The 19550-nt window shown below is 40.5% G+C and overlaps 1 protein-coding gene across 1 annotated transcript in view; it reads right to left on the minus strand.

The window, feature by feature from the left end:
• Nucleotides 1-19550, minus strand: part of LOC122931252 (sodium/iodide cotransporter-like) — a 114852-nt gene that overhangs the window by 48947 nt on the left and 46355 nt on the right. The window contains exons 11-12 of the mRNA XM_044285305.1: nt 14595-14665; nt 14416-14502 (exon numbers count right to left, since the gene is read on the minus strand). Coding sequence (XP_044141240.1) covers nt 14416-14502; nt 14595-14665 — 158 coding nt within the window. The remainder of the gene's footprint in view (nt 1-14415; nt 14503-14594; nt 14666-19550) is intronic.

The raw sequence follows: 19550 nt of genomic DNA on the forward strand, positions 1-19550 counted from the left end.
GTATAAAACCTACATAAATAAAAATAAGTAGACATATTAGGTATCGCCGCGTCTGTAAGAACCTACTCTCTAAAAATATCACATGATATAACCCCTCAGGTGAATACCGTAAAAAAATAAAAATAAAAACGGTGTCAAAAAAGCAAATTTTTGGTTACCTTACATCACAAAAAGTGTAATAGCAAGCGATCAAAAAGTCATACGCACCACAAAATAGTGCCAATCAAACCGTCATCTCATCTTGCAAAAATTATATCTACCTAAGACAGTCGCCTAAAAACTGAAAAAACTATGGCTCTCAGACTATGGAGACACTAAAACATGATTTTTTTTTGTTTAAAAAATGATATCATTGTGCAAAACTTACATAAATAAAAAAAGTAGACATATTAGGTATTGCCACGTCCGTAAGAACCTGCTCAATAAAAATACCACATGACCTAACCCCTTAGGTAAAAACTGAAAAAAAAAACGATGTCAAAAAAGCAATTTTTGTCACTTTACATCACAAAAAGTGTAATAGCAAGTGATCAAAAAGTCATATGCACCGTATAATAGAACCAATCAAACCGTCATCTCATTCCCCAAAAAATGAGCCCCTACACAAGACAGTCGCTCAAAAAATAAATAAAACTACGGCTTTCAGAATGTGGAGACACTAAAAAATCATATTTTTATTTTCAAAAATGCTTTGTTATGTAAAACTGAAACAAACAACAAAAGAATACCATATTTGGTATGGTCGCGTCCGTAACAACATGCTCTATAAAAATACCACATGATATAACCTGTCAGATGAATGTTGTAAATAACAAAAATTAAAAATGTTACCTTGACTCCCAAAAAGTGTAATATAGAGTATCCAAAAATCATATGTACCCTAAAATAGTACCAACAAAACTGCCACCTTATCCCGTAGTTTCCAAAATGGGGTAACTTTTTGGGAGTTTCTACTCTAGGGGTGCATCAGAGGGTTTAAACGGGACATGGTGTCAAAAAACCAGTCCAACAAAATCTGCCTTCCCAAAACCATATGGCGTTCTCTTCCTACTGCGCCCTACCATGTGCCCGTACAGCAGTTTTTGACCACATATCGGGTGTTTCTGTAAACTACAGAATCAGGGCCATAAATAGTGGGTTTTGTTTGGCTGTTAACCCTTGCTTTGTAACGGGAAGGATGGATTAAAATGGAAAATCTGCCAAAAAAGTGAAATTCTGAAATGTAATCTCTATTTTCAATTAATTCTTGTAGAACACCTAAAGGGTTAACAAAGTTTGTAAAATCAGTTTTGTATACATGGAGGGGTGTAGTTTCTAAAATGAGGTCACTTTTTTGGAGATTATGCTCTATGGGTACATCAGGGGGTCTTCAAATGTGACATGGCAGCTTAAAATTATCCCAGTGAAATCTGATTTCCAAACCCTTGCTTTGTTAGTGGCAAAAAATGTATTAAAATGGAAAATCTGCCCAAAAAGTGAAATTCTGACATTTCATTTCCATTTTCCATTAATTCTTGTGGAACATCTAAAGGGTTAACAAAGTTTGTAAAATCAGTTTTGTATACATGGAGGGGTGTAGTTTCTAAAATAGGGGTCACTTTTTTGGAGATTATACTCTAGGGGTACATCAGGGGGTCTTCAAATGTGACATGGCAGCTTAAAATTATGCCAGTGAAATCTGCTTTCCAAACCCTTGATTTGTTAGTGGCAAAAAATGTATTAAAATGGAAAATCTGCCCAAAAAGTGAAATTCTGACATTTCATCTCCATTTTCCATTAAATCTTGTGGAACATCTAAAGGGTTAACAGAGTTAGTAAAATCAGTTTTGAATACCGTGAGGGGTGTAGTTTTCTTAAAATGGGGTCATTTTTGGATGGTTTCTATTATGTAAGTCTCACAAAGTGACTTCAGACCTGAACTGGTCCTTAAAAAGTGGGTTTTGTGAAAAAACTAAATGGCATTCACAAAATGATCCAAACATGTAGTAGACATATGGGAAATGTAAAGTAATAACTATTTTTGGAGGTGTTACTATCTATTATAGAATTTGAGAAATTGAAATATGGAAATTTGCTCATTTTTAAAATTTTTGGGTACATTTAGAATTTTTTTTATAAATAAAAATACTTTTATTTTTACTCAATTTTACCACTGTCATGAAGTACAATATGTGACGAGAAAACTGTCTCAGAATAGCCTGGATAAGTAAAAGCGTTTTAAAGTTATAACCACATAAATTGAAATATGTCAGATTTGAAAAAAATTGCCTGGTCCTTCAGGTGAAATATGTCACGGTCCTTAAGGGGTTAAACTATTAAAGCAAAGAGAGAAAATTACAAGAACATAGATTTTTTTTTAAAAGGCGACAACTTTACTAGTATACATATATAAAGTACTGTATATTTCATTTTATTTATTTTTTAATATACTGATTCCATTAAAATGCACTGTCTATATAGAAATTTCCTGTAGGCATATATAGTTGCAAAAAAAGTATGTGAACCCTTTGGAATGATAAGGATTTCTGCACAAATTGGTCATAAAATGTGATCTGATCTTCATCTAAGTCACAATAGACAATCAGTCTGCTTAAACTAATAACACACAAATAATTAAATGTTACCATGTTTTTATTGAACACACCATGTAAAATATGTGAACCCTTGGATTTAATAACGGGTTGAACCTCCTTTGGCAGCAATAACTTCAACCAAACGTTTCCTGTAGTTGCAGATCAGACGTGCACAATGGTCAGAAGTAATCCTTGACCATTCATCTTTACAGAACTGTTTCAGTTCATCAATATTCTTGGGATGTCTGTGTGAATCGCTTTCTTGAAGTCATGCCACAGCATCTCAATCGGGTTGAGGTCAGGACTCTGACTGGGCCACTCCAGAAGGCGTATTTTCTTCTGTTTAAGCCATTCTGTTGTCGATTTACTTCTATGCTTTGGGTCGTTGTCCTGTTGCAACACCCATTGCAACACCCATCTTCTGTTGAGCTTCAGCTGGTGGACAGATGGCCTTAAGTTCTCCTTTAAAATGTCTTGATAAACTTGAGAGTTCATATTTCCTTCAATGATAGCAATCCGTCCAGTCCCTGACGCAGCAAAGCAGCCCCAAACCATGATGCCCCCACCACCATACTTCACAGTAGAGATGAGGTTTTGATGTTGGTGTGCTGTGCCTCTTTTTCTCCATACATAGTGTTTTGTGTTTCTTCAAAACAACTCAACTTTGGTTTCATCTGTCCACAGAATATTTAGCCAGTACTGCTGTGGAACATCCAGGTGCTCTTCTGCAAACTGTAAACATGCAGCTTCCTTTGTGGTATTCTCCCATGAATTCCATTCTTTTTTAGTGTTTTACGTATCATAGATTCGCTAACAGGGATGCATATGCCAGAGACTTTTGTAAGCCTTTCCAGCTTTATGCAAATCAACAATTCTTAATCATAGGTCTTCTGAAAGCTCTTTTGTGTGAGGCATCATTCACATCAGGCAATGCTTCTTGTGAAAAGCAAACCCAGAACTGGTGTGTGTTTTTATAGGGCAGGGCAGCTGTAGCGAACACCTCCAATCTCATCTCATTGATTGGACTCCAGAGGGGATCGTTAGTGACATTTACAGAAATTGATGCAAGGATGATGAAAGACATATTTTGCACTGTCTCGTGGATGGAGAATGTAATGGGAAATATAGTGACACAGATCGGGGCAGTGCAAACGGATGTCAGCGTAATACGGGACGAGATGGAGAAAATAAGGCAGCGCTTACATGAGATGGAGGAAAAGGTCCCCGTTTTGGAACACTCGGTATAGAAATTAGAGAAAGAGGTGGTTTTGTTAAAGGAAATGAATACTAGGAAGGAACAAAAACTAATAAGCCAAGAAGATAGATTAAGGAGATCTAATATAAGATGTGTAGGGATCCCAGAGCGTGCAGAGGGCGATAATTGTACTGAATATATGGAGAGATGGATAAGGGAGAATTGTAGGGAGGGTACTCTTTCCCCATTGTTTGCCATTGAAAGAGCACATAGGGTCCCCATAAAAAAGCGGGTTCCAGGAGAATTTCCTAGACAGATATTGGTTAAATGCTTATTGGGTAGGGACTGCAATATAATAATATCTGATGCAAGGACTTCCGAAAAATATCAGATACAGGTTGTAAAGATAAGGCTATTTCCAGATTATTCTGCCCATACTAATGCCCACAGGAAAGAGTATATTGCCGTTAAAAAGAGATTAAGGGAAGCAGGCTTAAAGTATAGTTTACTTTTTCCGGCAAAATTAAGGGTGGAATATAAAGGCAGGACTGGTTTTTTTCAGACCCCGGAGGAGGTTAGAGACTGGGCGGACGGGGAGGGCCTCTGAGGTTGGGGGTCGCGGAGGGGAAAGGACTTAGTATGCTAAGATACGGAGTCGCCCCGACTGCTGGTCAGCAGGGGGGGGGGGCTATTCATGGTGGGTGGGTATTTGTGGGTTGAGGGAAAGGGAGACATGTTTTTTTTCTTTTTTCCTTTTCCTCCTATATTTTGCTTTTCCCCTGCTAGATGGTTAGGATTGTTTCGTTGAATGTGAGAGGTCTACTTGAGTGGATGAAGAGGTTCCTGCCAGCTATCATCTGCCTACAGGAGACACATTTGGATAAAGAATCTTTAAGATGGTTGGAGAAGAGATGGATAGGGGAAAGTTACCATTCTTTATATACTACTTATTCAAGAGGGGTCTCAATTTTGATTCACAATAAAATTAAATTTGAGTGTCTGGTATATGAGGCCGATGGTTGCGGCAGGTACCTCTTTCTATATTGTAATATAGAAGGGGTTAAAATGGTAATTGCAAATATATATATTCCTCCACCATATAAGCCAGATGTTTTGTATCAACTGTATAGATTTATTTTGAACAGACAGGAATCCATAATGATTGCGATAGGAGATTATAACGCAGTAATGGATCCACTCAGGGATAGAACGTCTAGCAGAGGGGGAAGAAAACAAAAAGTAGATTTTTATAAACTAGCCCATGAATTTTATTGGATTGACGTTTGGCGCTTCCAGAACCCGGAGGAAACCATGTATTCCTGTTATTCTAAAACACATCAAACGTGGTCTAGAATAGATATGTTCCTGGGAAATAAAAATGTTATGTCTTATAACAGGATTAAAATAAAGTATTTGCCAATGGCCCTATCAGATCACAATGCGGTGGTAATGGAATTAGATCTGAATAAAAAGAAAGCTTTACCACTGTTTAAGTTCAACCCCCAATGGTTATCAATGATTCCAGATAAAGAGAGTATAATGGAAGAATTAATTTTTTTTTTTAGTGAGAACAATCATTCCGCGAGTAGGTTAACCGTTTGGGACACTGCTAAAGCATATTTAAGAGGATTGCTCTTTAAAAAAGTAAATTACTGGAAAAAAAACTACTAGGGAAAGGGGGACTGTACTGGAAAAAAAGTTCAAGAAGCAGAAATAACATGCATAAGACACCCCACTGACCATAATAAGAAACTATGGGAGGAAGAACAGGAAAAGTTAAAGGTATATCAAATGGAGAGTAGTAGGAAAGAACTACTTTTTCAAGGGATTCGGTTAGCCTCAGAGGGAGAAAAAGTTGGTAAAATTTTGGCAAATATAGTAAGAAATCAAAGAGGGAAATCCTGGATAGGGGCGAAAGATAAAATGGGCGAAATAATAAATACACCTGAAGGAATTAAAGAAGTGTTCCTGGAATATTTCCAGGAGGTATATAAGTCCAAGGTACAATATTCAAAACAAGATTTAGATCTATACCTAGATCAGATCCCAAGCCCAAGAAGAATTTTTAGAAAAATAAATATCGACGTTGGAAATAAATAAGGTTTAGCGGCAGGTAAAATCTGAAAAAGCACCAGGATGCGACGGGCTTCCTTTTGAAATATATAAAACTTTCTCCCAGGTGTTAGTACCCGAATTAAAAACAACATTAGATGAGGCTAAAAAAATAGGGGATCTACCAGATTCTATGAAAGAGGCAATTATTACACTTATCCCAAAAAAGGGCAAAGAACAATTAGGCCCTGGATCATATAGGCCAATATCTCTTTTAAACACGGATGTTAAAATTTTGGCAAAAGTTTTGGCCGATAGGTTATCGAAGGTGGTTAAAGGTGTAATAAATGAAGATCAAACAGGTTTTATACCTGGTAGAACGATATATTCAAATATAAGAAGGTTGTTTTTAAATATTAAAGCTAATAGTACAGAAATGGGGGAGAAAGCAGTACTTTCATTGGATGCCCAAAAGGCATTCGACTGTATTGAATGGGAATACTTATGGATAGTATTAACCACTTCAACCCCACTAGCTGAAACCCCCTTAATGACCAGGCCACTTTTACACTTCTGCACTACACTATTTTCACCGTTTATTGCTCGGTCATGCAACTTACCACCCAAATGAATTTTACCTCCTTTTCTTCTCACTAATAGAGCTTTCATTTGGTGGTATTTCATTGCTGCTGACATTTTTACTTTTTTTGTTATTAATCGAAATGTAACGATTTTTTTGCAAAAAAAACGACATCCATATATAAATTTTTCGCTAAATTTATTGTTCTACGTGTCTTTGATAAAAAAAAAAATGTTTAGGTAAAAAAAAATGGTTTGGGTAAAAGTTATAGCGTTTACAAACTATGGTACAAAAATGTGAATTTCCGCTTTTTGAAGCAGCTCTGACTTTCTGAGCACCTGTCATGTTTCCTGAGGTTCTACAATGCCCCAACAGTACAAACACCCCACAAATGACCCCATTTCGGAAAGTAGACACCCTAAGGTATTTACTGATGGGCATAGTGAGTTCATAGAACTTTTCATTTTTTGTCACAAGTTAGCGGAAAATGATGATTTTTTTTATTTTTTTTTTTTTCTTACAAAGTCTCATATTCCACTAACTTGTGACAAAAAATAAAAACTTCCATGAACTCACTATGCCCATCACAAAATACCTTGGGGTGTCTTCTTTCCAAAATGGGGTCACTTGTGGGGTAGTTATACTGCCCTGGCATTTTAGAGGCCCAGATGCGTGAGAAGAAGTTTGAAATCAAAATCTGTAAAAAATGACCGGTGAAATCCGAAATATGCTCTTTGGAATGTGTGCCCCTTTGCCCACCTAGGCTGCAAAAAAGTGTCACACATCTGGTATCGCCATACTCAGGAGAAGTTGGGGAATGTGTTTTGGGGTGTCATTTTACATATACCCATGCTGGGTGAGAGAAATATCTTGGCAAAAGACAACTTTTCCCATTTTTTTTATACAAAGTTGGCATTTGACCAAGATATTTATCTCACCCAGCATGGGTATATGTAAAATGACACCCCAAAACACATTCCCCAACTTCTCTTGAGTACAGCGATACCACACGTGTGACACTTTTTTGCAGCCTAGGTGGGCAAAGGGGCCCACATTCCAAAGAGCACCTTTAGGATTTCACCGGCCATTTTTTACAGATTTTGATTTCAAACTACTTCGCACACATTAGGGCCCCTAAATTGCCAGGGCAGTATAACTATCCCACAAGTGACCTCATTTTGGAAAGAAGACACCCCAAGGTATTCCGTAAGGGGCATGGCGAGTTCCTAGAATTTTTTATTTTTTGTCACAAGTTAGTGGAATATGAGACTTTGTAAGAAAAAAAACAAATACAAAAATCATCATTTTCCGCTAACTTGTGACAAAAAATAAAAAATTCTAGGAACTCGCCATGCCCCTTACGGAATACCTTGGGGTGTCTTCTTTCCAAAATGAGGTCACTTGTGGGATAGTTATACTGCCCTGGCAATTTAGGGGCCCTAATGTGTGCGAAGTAGTTTGAAATCAAAATCTGTAAAAAATGGCCGGTGAAATCCTAAAGGTGCTCTTTGGAATGTGGGCCCCTTTGCCCACCTAGGCTGCAAAAAAGTGTCACACGTGTGGTATCGCTGTACTCAAGAGAAGTTGGGGAATGTGTTTTGGGGTGTCATTTTACATATACCCATGCTGGGTGAGAGAAATATCTTGGCAAAAGACAACTTTTCCCATTTTTTTATACAAAGTTGGCATTTGACCAAGATATTATCTCACCCAGCATGGGTATATGTAAAATGACACCCCAAAACACATTCCCCAACTTCTCCTGAGTACGGCCATACCACATGTGTGACACTTTTTTGCAGCCTAGATGCGCAAAGCGGCCCAAATTCCTTTTAGGAGGGCATTTTTAGACATTTGGATCCCAGACTTCTTCTCACGCTTTCGGGCCCCTAAAATGCCAGGGCAGTATAAATACCCCACATGTGGCCCCATTTTGGAAAGAAGACACCCCAAGGTATTCAATGAGGGGCATGGCGAGTTCATAGAATTATTATTTTTTTGGCACAAGTTAGCGGAAATTGATTTTTCTTTTGTATTTTCTCACAAAGTCTCCCTTTCCGCTAACTTGGGACAAAAATGTAAATCTTTCATGGACTCAATATGCACTTCACGGAATACCTTGGGGGTGTATTCTTACTGAAATGGGGCCACATGTGGGGTATTTATACTGCCCTGGCATTTTAGGGGCCCTAAAGCGTGAGAAAAAGTCTGGAATATAAATGTCTAAAAATTTTTACGCATTTGGATTCCGTGAGGGGTATGGTGAGTTCATGTGAGATTTTATTTTTTGACACAAGTTAGTGGAATATGAGACTTTGTAAGACAAAAATAAACAAAAAAAAAAACTATTTCCGCTAACTTGGGCCAAAAAAAATGTCTGAATGGAGCCTTACAGGGGGTGATCAATGACAGGGGGGTGATCAGGGAGTCTATATGGGGTGATCACCCCCCTGTCATTGATCACCCCCCTGTCATTGATCACCCCCCTGTAAGGCTCCATTCAGACGTCCGTATGATTTTTACGGATCCACGGATACATGGATCGGATCCGCGAAATGCATACAGACGTCTGAATGGAGCCTTACAGGGGGTGATCAATGACAGGGGGGTGATCAATGACAGGGGGGTGATCAGGAAGTCTATATGGGTGATCACCCCCTTGTCATTGATCACCCCTCTGTAAGGCTCCATTCAGACGTCCGTATGTGTTTTGCGGATCCGATCCATGTATCTGTGGATCCGTAAAAATCATACGGACGTCTGAATGGAGCCTTACAGGGGGGTTATCAATGACAGGGAGGTGATCAATGACAGGGGGGTGATCAATGACAGGGGGGTGATCAGGAAGTCTATATGGGTGATCACCCCCTTGTCATTGATCAGCCCCCTGTAAGGCTCCATTCAGACGTCCGTATGTGTTTTGCGGATCCGATCCATGTATCCGTGGATCCGTAAAAATCATACGGACATCTGAATGGAGCCTTACAGGGGGGTGATCAATGACAGGGAGGTGATCAGGAAGTCTATATGCGTGATCACCCCCCTGTAAGGCTCCATTCAGACGTCCGTATGTGTTTTGCGGATCCGATCCATGTATTTGTGGATCCGCAAAACACATACGGACGTCTGAATGGAGCCTTACAGGGGGGTGATCAATGACAGGGGGGTGATCAATGACAGGGAAGCGATCAGGAAGTCTATATGGGTGATCACCCCCTTGTCATTGATCACCCCCCTGTAAGGCTCCATTCAGACGTCCGTATGTGTTCTGCGGATCCGATCCATGTATCCGTGGATCCGTAAAAATCATACGGACGTCTGAATGGAGCCTTACAGGGAGGTGATCAGGAAGTCTATATGCGTGATCACCCCCTTGTCATTGATCACCCCCCTGTAAGGCTCCATTCAGAAGTCCGTATGTGTTTTGCGGATCCGATCCATGTATTTGTGGATCCGCAAAACACATACGGACGTCTGAATGGAGCCTTACAGGGGGGTGATCAATGACAGGGGGGTGATCAATGACAGGGAAGTGATCAGGAAGTCTATATGGGTGATCACCCCCTTGTCATTGATCACCCCCCTGTAAGGCTCCATTCAGACGTCCGTATGTGTTTTGCGGATCCGATCCATGTATCCGTGGATCCGTAAAAATCATACGGACGTCTGAATGGAGTCTTACAGGGGGGTGATCAATGACAGGGGGGTGATCCGGGAGTCTATATGGGTGATCACCCCCTTGTCATTGATCACCCCCCTGTAAGGCTCCATTCAGACGTCCGTATGTGTTTTGCGGATCCGATCCATGTATCTGTGGATCCGTAAAAATCATACGGACGTCTGAATGGAGCCTTACAGGGGGGTGATCAATGACAGGGGGGTGATCAATGACAGGGGGGTGATCAGGAAGTCTATATGGGTGATCACCCCCTTATCATTGATCACCCCCCCTGTAAGGCTCCATTCAGACGTCCGTATGTGTTTTGCGGATCCGATCCATGTATCCGTGGATCCGTAAAAATCATACGGACATCTGAATGGAGCCTTACAGGGGAGTGATCAATGACAGGGGGGTGATCAATGACAGGGAAGTGATCAGGAAGTCTATATGCGTGATCACCCCCTTGTCATTGATCACCCCCCTGTAAGGCTCCATTCAGACATCTGTATGTGTTTTGCGGATCCGATCCATGTATCCATGGATCCGTAAAAATCATACGGACGTCTGAATGGAGCCTTACAGGGGGGTGATCAATGACAGGGGGGTGATCAATGACAGGGGGGTGATCAGGGAGTCTATATGAAGTGATCAGGGGTTCATAAGGGGTTAATAAGTGACAGGGGGGGTGTAGTGTAGTGTAGTGGTGGTTGGTGCTACTTTACACAGCTACCTGTGTCCTCTGGTGGTCGATCCAAACAAAAGGGACCACCAGAGGACCAGGTAGCAGGTATATTATATCAGTGTCTAATATACCTGTTAGGGGTTAAAAAAATCGCATCTCCAGCCTGCCAGCGAACGATCGCCGATGGCAGGCTGGAGATCCACTCGCTTACCTTCCGATCCTGTGAACGCGCGCGCCTGTGTGCGCACGTTCACAGGAAATCTCGGCTATCGCGAGATGACGCGCCGATGCGTCGTTGAGCGCACAGCTGCTGCCTCCGGACCGCAGATCTGCGTTAGGCGGTCCGGAGGCGGTTAAAAAGGGTCGGTATAGGGGAAGGATTTATAAGGTGGATACAGTTAATATACCATAATCCTCGTGCTAGAGTGATGGTGGATGGGAGCTTGTCCCTGCCCCTTGCCCTATATCGGGGCACTAGGCAGGGATGCCCTCTCTCTCTACAATTATTCGCTATTGCGATTGAACCTCTGGCATGCATAATAAGAAATGATAGGGAGATTAAAGGTTTTCATTATGAGGGTGGGGAGGAAAAATTGTTAATGTATGCGGATGACATTTTGTTATTTATGCACAATACTGGGGATCAGTTTAATAGAGTTATAGATATAATAGATAAGTTTGGTTGTTTTTCTGGACTAAATATTAATTGGGGGAAATCACATATGTTGATGTTGGGAGATGCACAATCACAGGGGGATTTAAAGGCGCAGGTGCTTGGAAAACAAGAAAACTTTAAATACTTAGGGATACAAATTTCTGGAAATATAGAAGAATATGAAAAACTAAATGTACTCCCCCTTTTAAAAGAACTCAGGGCCAAAATACATATTTGGCGAAGACTACCAATCTCATGTAAATTTAATAAAAATGGTTTTCCTCCCTAAAATACTGTACGTTCTCCAAAATGCCCCAGTCAGGTTGCCGCAGGGTACTTTTAGATTACTCGACAGCTTAATGGGAGATTTTCTTTGGAAAGGTACGATTCCCAGAATAAAGAGAGAGATACTCCAGCTCCCAGTGAGAGAAGGTGGATTAGCGGTTCCGAACTGTTTTTTTTATTATTTAATTACACAATACGGCCACATAAAAGGTAGTTTAAACGGTTTAGTGGGTAGGCAGGTAGTAAATAGATTGGGGTGGAAAGAGTAATGGAATTACTTAGAGGTGTTGGAATCAGGTACACTGGGGAGAAATAATATCGGAAATAGAGTCTTAAACTTATTGGAATACATATGGGTGGAAATTAAAAAAAATATTAGAGATTAAAGGGTTTTTATACTATACACCTATTTGGAAAAATATTAACCTTAAGGAACTGCAAGGGATTAAGACGTATATAGACTGGGAAAAAAATGGGATGAAATACTTAAACCAGATATTTGAACAGGCTAAACTGAAAGACTTCAACACAATGGTTAGAGAGATATATATAAATATTTCCAGCTTAGGAATGCATTGCGGACAGTTACGCAAGAGGATAAATATAAGATGGAAAGATCTGAGTTATTGCACAAATTTACCAATGCGGGTGAAAGACGAGGAACAACGGCAAAAAGATACAAGATATTGATGGAGGGAAAAAAGAAACGGGTTACAATACTTGCCAGGAAAAAATGGGAAAATGAACTCCAATTCTTTACGGAAGAAAAATGGAACGATGCCTTAAAAAACTACTCTGGAGTCTCTAATAGGGGCTCACATAAGATCTCACAATTTTTTGTAGTTCATAGGCTGCATCGATCCCCACGGATATTGAAAAGAATGGGTGTTAGAATTTCGGATAATTGTATAAAATGTGGGGGAGAGAATGCTGATTTAATACATTGTTTTTGGAGATGTTCTAGACTGTTCAGATACTGGACAGAAATAACAAATACTGTATACCGAATTTTGAAGGTTCAAATATTAGAAGATCCCGTGACTTGTATTTTGGGGGCAACCGAACATTTGAGCCTAAATAGAGATATAGACGAATGGTCTTGAGTAAAGTGCTATTTCAAGCTAGACTCCTAATACTAAAAAATGGGTAGGGGCGGACCCTCCAACAGTTCGACAGTGGAGAAAAGCAGTCGACAACCTGATTAAAGAAGAACAAGTGATGGAGGGCCATAGTAGAAAAGTAAAAAGCGTTGATGAAATATGGAAGAAACTGTTACTTTAGGGCTGAATAGATTGAGGAATTATTTTCATATATTATATTTTTTTTTGTTTACTACACGTCTCCCTCTCCCTCCCCACAAGGGTGGTAGGCGGGTGGGTAAATGGGGATTGAAAATATTTGTCTATGTATAGAAAATACCAGTATGTTTTTGATAGATTAAAAATGTATTTTTTTCTTATTGATGATGAAATTTGAGATGATGGAAATAAAGAGATATTTAAAAAAACACCTCCAATCTCATCTCATTGATTGGACTCCAGTTGGCTGACACCTCACTTCAATTAGCTCTTGGAGATGTCATTAGTATAGGGGTTCACATACTTTTTCCACCTGCACAGTGAATGTTTACATGGTGTGTTCAATAAAAACATGGTAACATTTAATTATTTGTGTGCAATTAGTTTAAGCAGACTGTGATTGTCTATTGTTGTGACTTAGATGAAGATCAGATCACATTTTATGACCAATTTGTGCAGAAATCCACATCATTCCAAAGGGTTCACATACTTTTTCTTGCAACTGTATTTATAAAATCTGAAATGTATTATCTTTATAATTATAATCATACATATAATTTTAATATGAAGTTGGCTACTTCCTAAGCAAGAGCGTATAGCTAAAGGGCTCTACCCATCTCATATATTGGTGGCATGTCGCTAGGATATGCCACCAATGTCAGACAGATGCAAGTCCCACATCTGGGACCTGCTCCTGTCTCCAGAATGGGGCCCCCAAATTGAAGGAGAGCACACCACATGCACGCATGCTCTCCCTTCACTTCTATGGGAGTTCAAAAAATTGCAAACTCGGTTATTTTCAGAGGCTGTTTTCAGACCTCCCATAGTGGTGAATGGAGGGTAGCCACACTTGCGCAATGAGCTCTCCTTCACTTTAGGAGCCCGTTCTGGAAAAAGAAGTGGGTCCCAGAAGTGATACCCATATCTATCTGACATTGTTGCACATACTAGTGATAAGCCACCAATGTCTTAGATAGGAATACCCCTTTAATGAATGCCTACATTAAATATTACATTTCAGCAAAGCCATTCATACACAGTATTTGTATGTTGGGCAAACTCACTAATTACCTCATGGGGGCTTCCAGACTCTCCCTCTATGGCAGACGTTGAGGGAGATAATGTCAAGTAAATGTATTCCACCTGCCAGATACTTTTATTTTTAGGGAGATACTATAAGCTGCTTGGTTCAGGTATCTGGCAGCACTTTCCCCCTCTCCCACTCACAACTTATGCATGCTCAGGGGGATCAGGAGTGTTCTCTATTGATTTTAATGGAAAGTATGTAGTACTTCATTTCTCCTGTGGTGGTGCTGCAGGAAAATTCTTCCAGGTTCCCCCACAGCCTGCCATCTTGATCTGCTCTAATAATACAATATATACATGGATTTTATTTACAATGTAGCTTTAAATACAGTAGAACAACCGACATACAGGAGTGTTGCATGAAGACGTGAACATTCCCAGCATAAAGGCCCCAAGCAATGGGCCACTGAACACTCCCATCACTGTAAATGAGCCCTGTATAAGTGAGAAAGATGAATTAACAGTCAGGATCATGAAATCAATGGTTAGGGAGTTATGCTATTACCCCCAGTTTAGTATACTGGTACCTGTAGGACTCCACCTCCTAGGAGTGATGATAAGGCAGCTACTATAATACACGAGCACCCATAGAGCACGGCTGAGAAAGAAAAGACAGGATCAGTCATTCATATTAATCTGCAGTGGAAGCTTGTTACAATTATCTGTGGGCAGAGTTAAACAGAGACCCCAAATTCACCACTGGGTAAATTTTTTTTTTCATAAAATCACTCTTGAGCCCAGTGTTGGGTCCTGCTGATCATGAATGGTGGACTCCCTCAACCATCCTGTGGATGACTGATAGTTTTCTTCCTATTCTGTGTTTCAGAGAAAGCTGCCAATTAGTGAGGGAAGGGAGGTGCACCTTTCAGCTCATAAATATTAAGTACTAGCACTCTCTCAGAAAGGGCAACATAAATCTGGTGACAAATTCCCATTTATCAATCAGAAAGCTGCGTAAAGGGGTTGTCTACCTTTTATTAAGTGATGGCCTATCCCCAGGATCGGCTATTTGGTAAGAGCACCAGTGCTGGAAGCAGACAGCTCTGTCTACTTCCTAGTGGACTGAGCTCATCACTGTAGCGCTGCTCCCATTGACTTCAAATCCCCACGAAATATGTTCCGTGTGCAGGTATATAACCATACCAATTTTGGATTTGCTCACCTAGTGGGCAAGATAGTTTTTTTGTGAATCTACTTTAATTGTATTGCAAATATTTTTTGTTAAGTTAAATATGGATAAAATGTTCACAATGCTAAGAGGATTACATTTAGAAGCTCCTTATGTAGCAAAATAATACATAATTATGGTAGATTAGAACTTTCATTGATAAACATCCAAACTGAACAAAGATGGACTATAAACCCTTCTCCCCTATGCCTGATCACCAACAATTACCATAGGCACACACACGATTATACTGGACAACCAGAGATTAAAGCCTGCCGCCACACATAATAGATTAAGCTAGGTACACTTTCATAATCAAATGGCATCTGTCAGCAGATTTGTACCTAGAAAATTGGCTGACCTGCAACATGTGCGCTTGGAAGCTAAAGGCATCTGTGTTGGTCGCATGTTCATATGTGCCCGCATTGCTGGGGCGTTGCTGTTACTCCTAGATGCTCAGCTCTCTCTGCAATTGCTGCACCCTCTCGACTTTGATTGACAATGCCAGGCAGTGTAAACATTTATAGGTACAAATCTGCCGACACATGCCCTTGAAATTATGGTATTATGTTCTGGGATAGAAAGAGAATACCAGGATAGCTGGATCTGGAAAATTCTGGATATCGCCAGCATCCGATGCATCCCATTCACTATTACAGGGTCCACCCTTATAATGAGTAGATTTCAGCCAGACAAAATGCCTCTGCAGTGGTACCTCCACCACAGATGTGAACCACCTAGGCTTTGTAGGGATTAACTTGACAGTACGATGCAGACTATAAAAGGTACCAGCTACGGGAAAGACATTAAATGTTCAATGTGCCCTTTTAGCACTGCAAGCTCTAAAAAAATTTATATATGTGTATATACACTGAACAAAAATATAAACGCAACACTTTCGGTTTTTCTCCCATTTTGCACGAGCTGAACTCAAAGATCTGAAACCTCTTCTACATACACAAAAGACCCATTACTCTCAAATATTGTTCACAAATCTGTCTAAATCTGTGTTAGTGAGCACTTCTCCCTTGCCGAGATAATCCATCCTACCTCATAGGTGTGGCATATCAAGGTGCTGATTAGACAGCATGAATATTGCACAGTTGTGCCTTAGACTTCCCACAATAAAATGCCACTCTTAAAATGTGCAGTTTGATCACACGGCACAATGCCACAGATGTTGCAAAATTTGAGGGAGCGTGCAATTGGCATGCTGACTGCAGGAATGTCTACCAGAGCTGTTGCCTGTGCACTGAATGTTCATTTCTCTACCATAAGCCGTCTCCAAAGGCGTTTCAGAGAATTTGGCAGTACATCTAACCGGCCTCACAACCGCAGACCACGTGTAACCACACCAGCCTAGGACCTCCACATCCAGCATGTTCACCTTCATGATCGTCTGAGACCAGCCACCCGGACAGCTGCAGCAACAATCCGTTTGCATAACCAAAGAATTTCTGCACAAACTGTCAGAAACCGTCTCAGGGAAGCTCATCTGTATGCTCGTCATCCTCATCGGGGTCTGAACCTGACTGCAGTTTGTCGTCGTAACCGACTTGAGTGGGCAAATGCTCACATTCAATGGCGTCTGGCACGTTGGAGAGGCTTTCTGTTCACGGATAAGTCACGGTTTTTACTGTTGAGGGCAGATGGCAGACAGCGTATGTGGTGTCGTGTGGGTGAGCGGTTTGCTGATGTCAACGTTGTGGATAGAGTGGACAATGGTGGAGGTGGGGTTATGGTATGGGCAGGCGTATTTTATAGACAACGAACACAGGTGCATTTTATTGACGGCATTTTGAATGCACAGAGATACCGTGACGAGATCCTGAGGCCCATTGTTGTGCCATTCATCCACGACCATCACCTTATGTTGCAGCATGATAATGCACGGCCCCATATTGCAAGGATCTGTACACAATTCCTGGAAGCTGAAAACATCCCAGTTCTTGCATGGCCAGCATACTCACCGGACATGTCACCCATTGAGCATGTTTGGGATGCTCTGGATCGGCCTATACGTCTACGACAGCGTGTTCCAGTTCCTGCCAGTATTCTGCAACTTTGCACAGCTATTGAGAGGAGTGGACCAACATTCTACAGGCCACAATCAACAACCTGATCAACTCTATGCGATGGAGATGTTTTGCACTGCGTGAGACGACAGTGGCCACACTATATACTGACTGGTTTTCTGACCCTCAACCCCCACCCCCAGTAAGGCAAAACTGTGCACATTTCAGAGTGCCCTTTTATTGTGGGCAGTCTAAGGCAGGCACACCTGTGCAAAATTCATGTGGTCTAATCAGCATCTTGATATGCCACACCTATGATATGGGATGGATTATCTTGGTGCTCACTAACACAGATTTAGACAGATTTGTAAACAATATTTGAGCATAATGGGTGCATGTAGAAGATGTTTCAGATCTTTAAGTTCAGCTCATGCAAAATGGGAGCAAAACCGAAAGTGTTGTTTACATTTTTGTTCAGTGTATACAAACCGGATTCCAAAAAAGTTGGGACACTATAAAAATCATGAATAAAAACTGAATGCAATGATGTGGAGGTGCCAACTTCTAATATTTTATTCAGAATAGAACATAAATCACGGAACAAAAGTTTAAACTGAGAAAATGTACCATTTTAAGGGAAAAATATGTTGAATCAGAATTTCATGGTGTCAACAAATCCCAAAAAAGTTGGGACAAGGCCATTTTCACCACTGTGTGGCATCTCCCCTTCTTCTTACAACACTCAACAGACATCTGGGGACCGAGGAGACCAGTTTCTCAAGTTTAGAAATAGGAATGCTCTCCCATTCTTGTCTAATACAGGCCTCTAACTGTTCAATCGTCTTGGGCCATCTTTGTTGCACCTTCCTCTTTATGATGCGCCAAATGTTCTCTATAGGTGAAAGATCTGGACTGCAGACTGGCCATTTCAGTACCCGGATCCTTCTCCTACGCAGCCATGATGTTGTGATTGATGCAGAATTTGGTCTGGCATTATCTTGTTGAAAAATGCAGGGTCTTCCCTGAAAGAGATGACGTCTGGATGGGAGCATATGTTGTTCTAGAACCTGAATATATTTTTCTGCATTGATGGTGCCTTTCCAGACATGCAAGCTGCCCATGCCACACGCACTCATGCAACCCCATACCATCAGAGATGCAGGCTTCTGAACTGAGCGTTGATAACAACTTGGGTTGTCCTTGTCCTCTTTGGTCCGGATGACATGGCGTCCCTGATTTCCAAAAAGAACTTTGAATCGTGACTCGTCTCACCACAGAACAGTCTTCCATTTTGCCACACTCCATTTTAAATGATCCCTGGCCCAGTGAAAACGCCTGAGCTTGTCGATCTTGCTTACAAATGGCTTCTTCTTTGCACTGTAGAGTTTCAGCTGACAACGGCGGATGGCACGGTGGATTGTGTTCACTGACAATGGTTTCTGGAAGTATTCCTGAGCCCATTCTGTGATTTCCTTTACAGTAGCATTCCTGTTTGTGGTGCAGTGTCGTTTAAGGGCCCGGAGATCACTGGCATCCAGTATGGTTTTACGGCCTTGACCCTTACGCACAGAGATTGTTCCAGATTCTCTAAATCTTCGGATGATGTTATGCACAGTTGATGATGATAGATGCAAAGTCTTTGCAATTTTTCGCTGGGTAACACCTTTCTGATATTGCTCCACTATCTTTCTGCGCAACATTGTGGGAATTGGTGATCCTCTACCCATCTTGGTTTCTGAGAGACACTGCCACTCTGAGAAGCTCTTTTTATACCCAATCATGTTGCCAATTGACCTAATTAGTGTTAATTGGTCTTCCAGCTCTTCGTTATGCTCAAATTTACTTTTTCCAGCCTCTTATTGCTATTTGTCCCAACTTTTTGGGGATTTGTTGACACCGTGAAAATTTGAATCAACGTATTTTTCCTTTAAAATTATACATTTACTCGGATAAAACGTTTGATCTGTCATCTACGTTCTATTACAAATAAAATATTGACATTTGCAATCTCCACATCATTGCATTCAGTTTTTATTCACAATTTGTTTAGTGTCCCAACTTTTTTGGAATCCGGTTTGTATATATATATATATATATATATATATTTATACAGTACAGACCAAAAGTTTGGACACACCTTCTCATTCAGTTTTCTTTATTTTCATGACTATGAAAATTGTAGATTCACACTGAAGGCATCAAAACTATGAATTAACACATGTGGAATTATATATATATTGTAAAGGGGGAATATTAATCACCATTATTATGCGAATATCGATAATTAATATTCCTAAATA

Source organism: Bufo gargarizans, chromosome 1 (genome assembly GCF_014858855.1).
Source record: "Bufo gargarizans isolate SCDJY-AF-19 chromosome 1, ASM1485885v1, whole genome shotgun sequence".
NCBI classification, from domain to species: domain Eukaryota; kingdom Metazoa; phylum Chordata; class Amphibia; order Anura; family Bufonidae; genus Bufo; species Bufo gargarizans.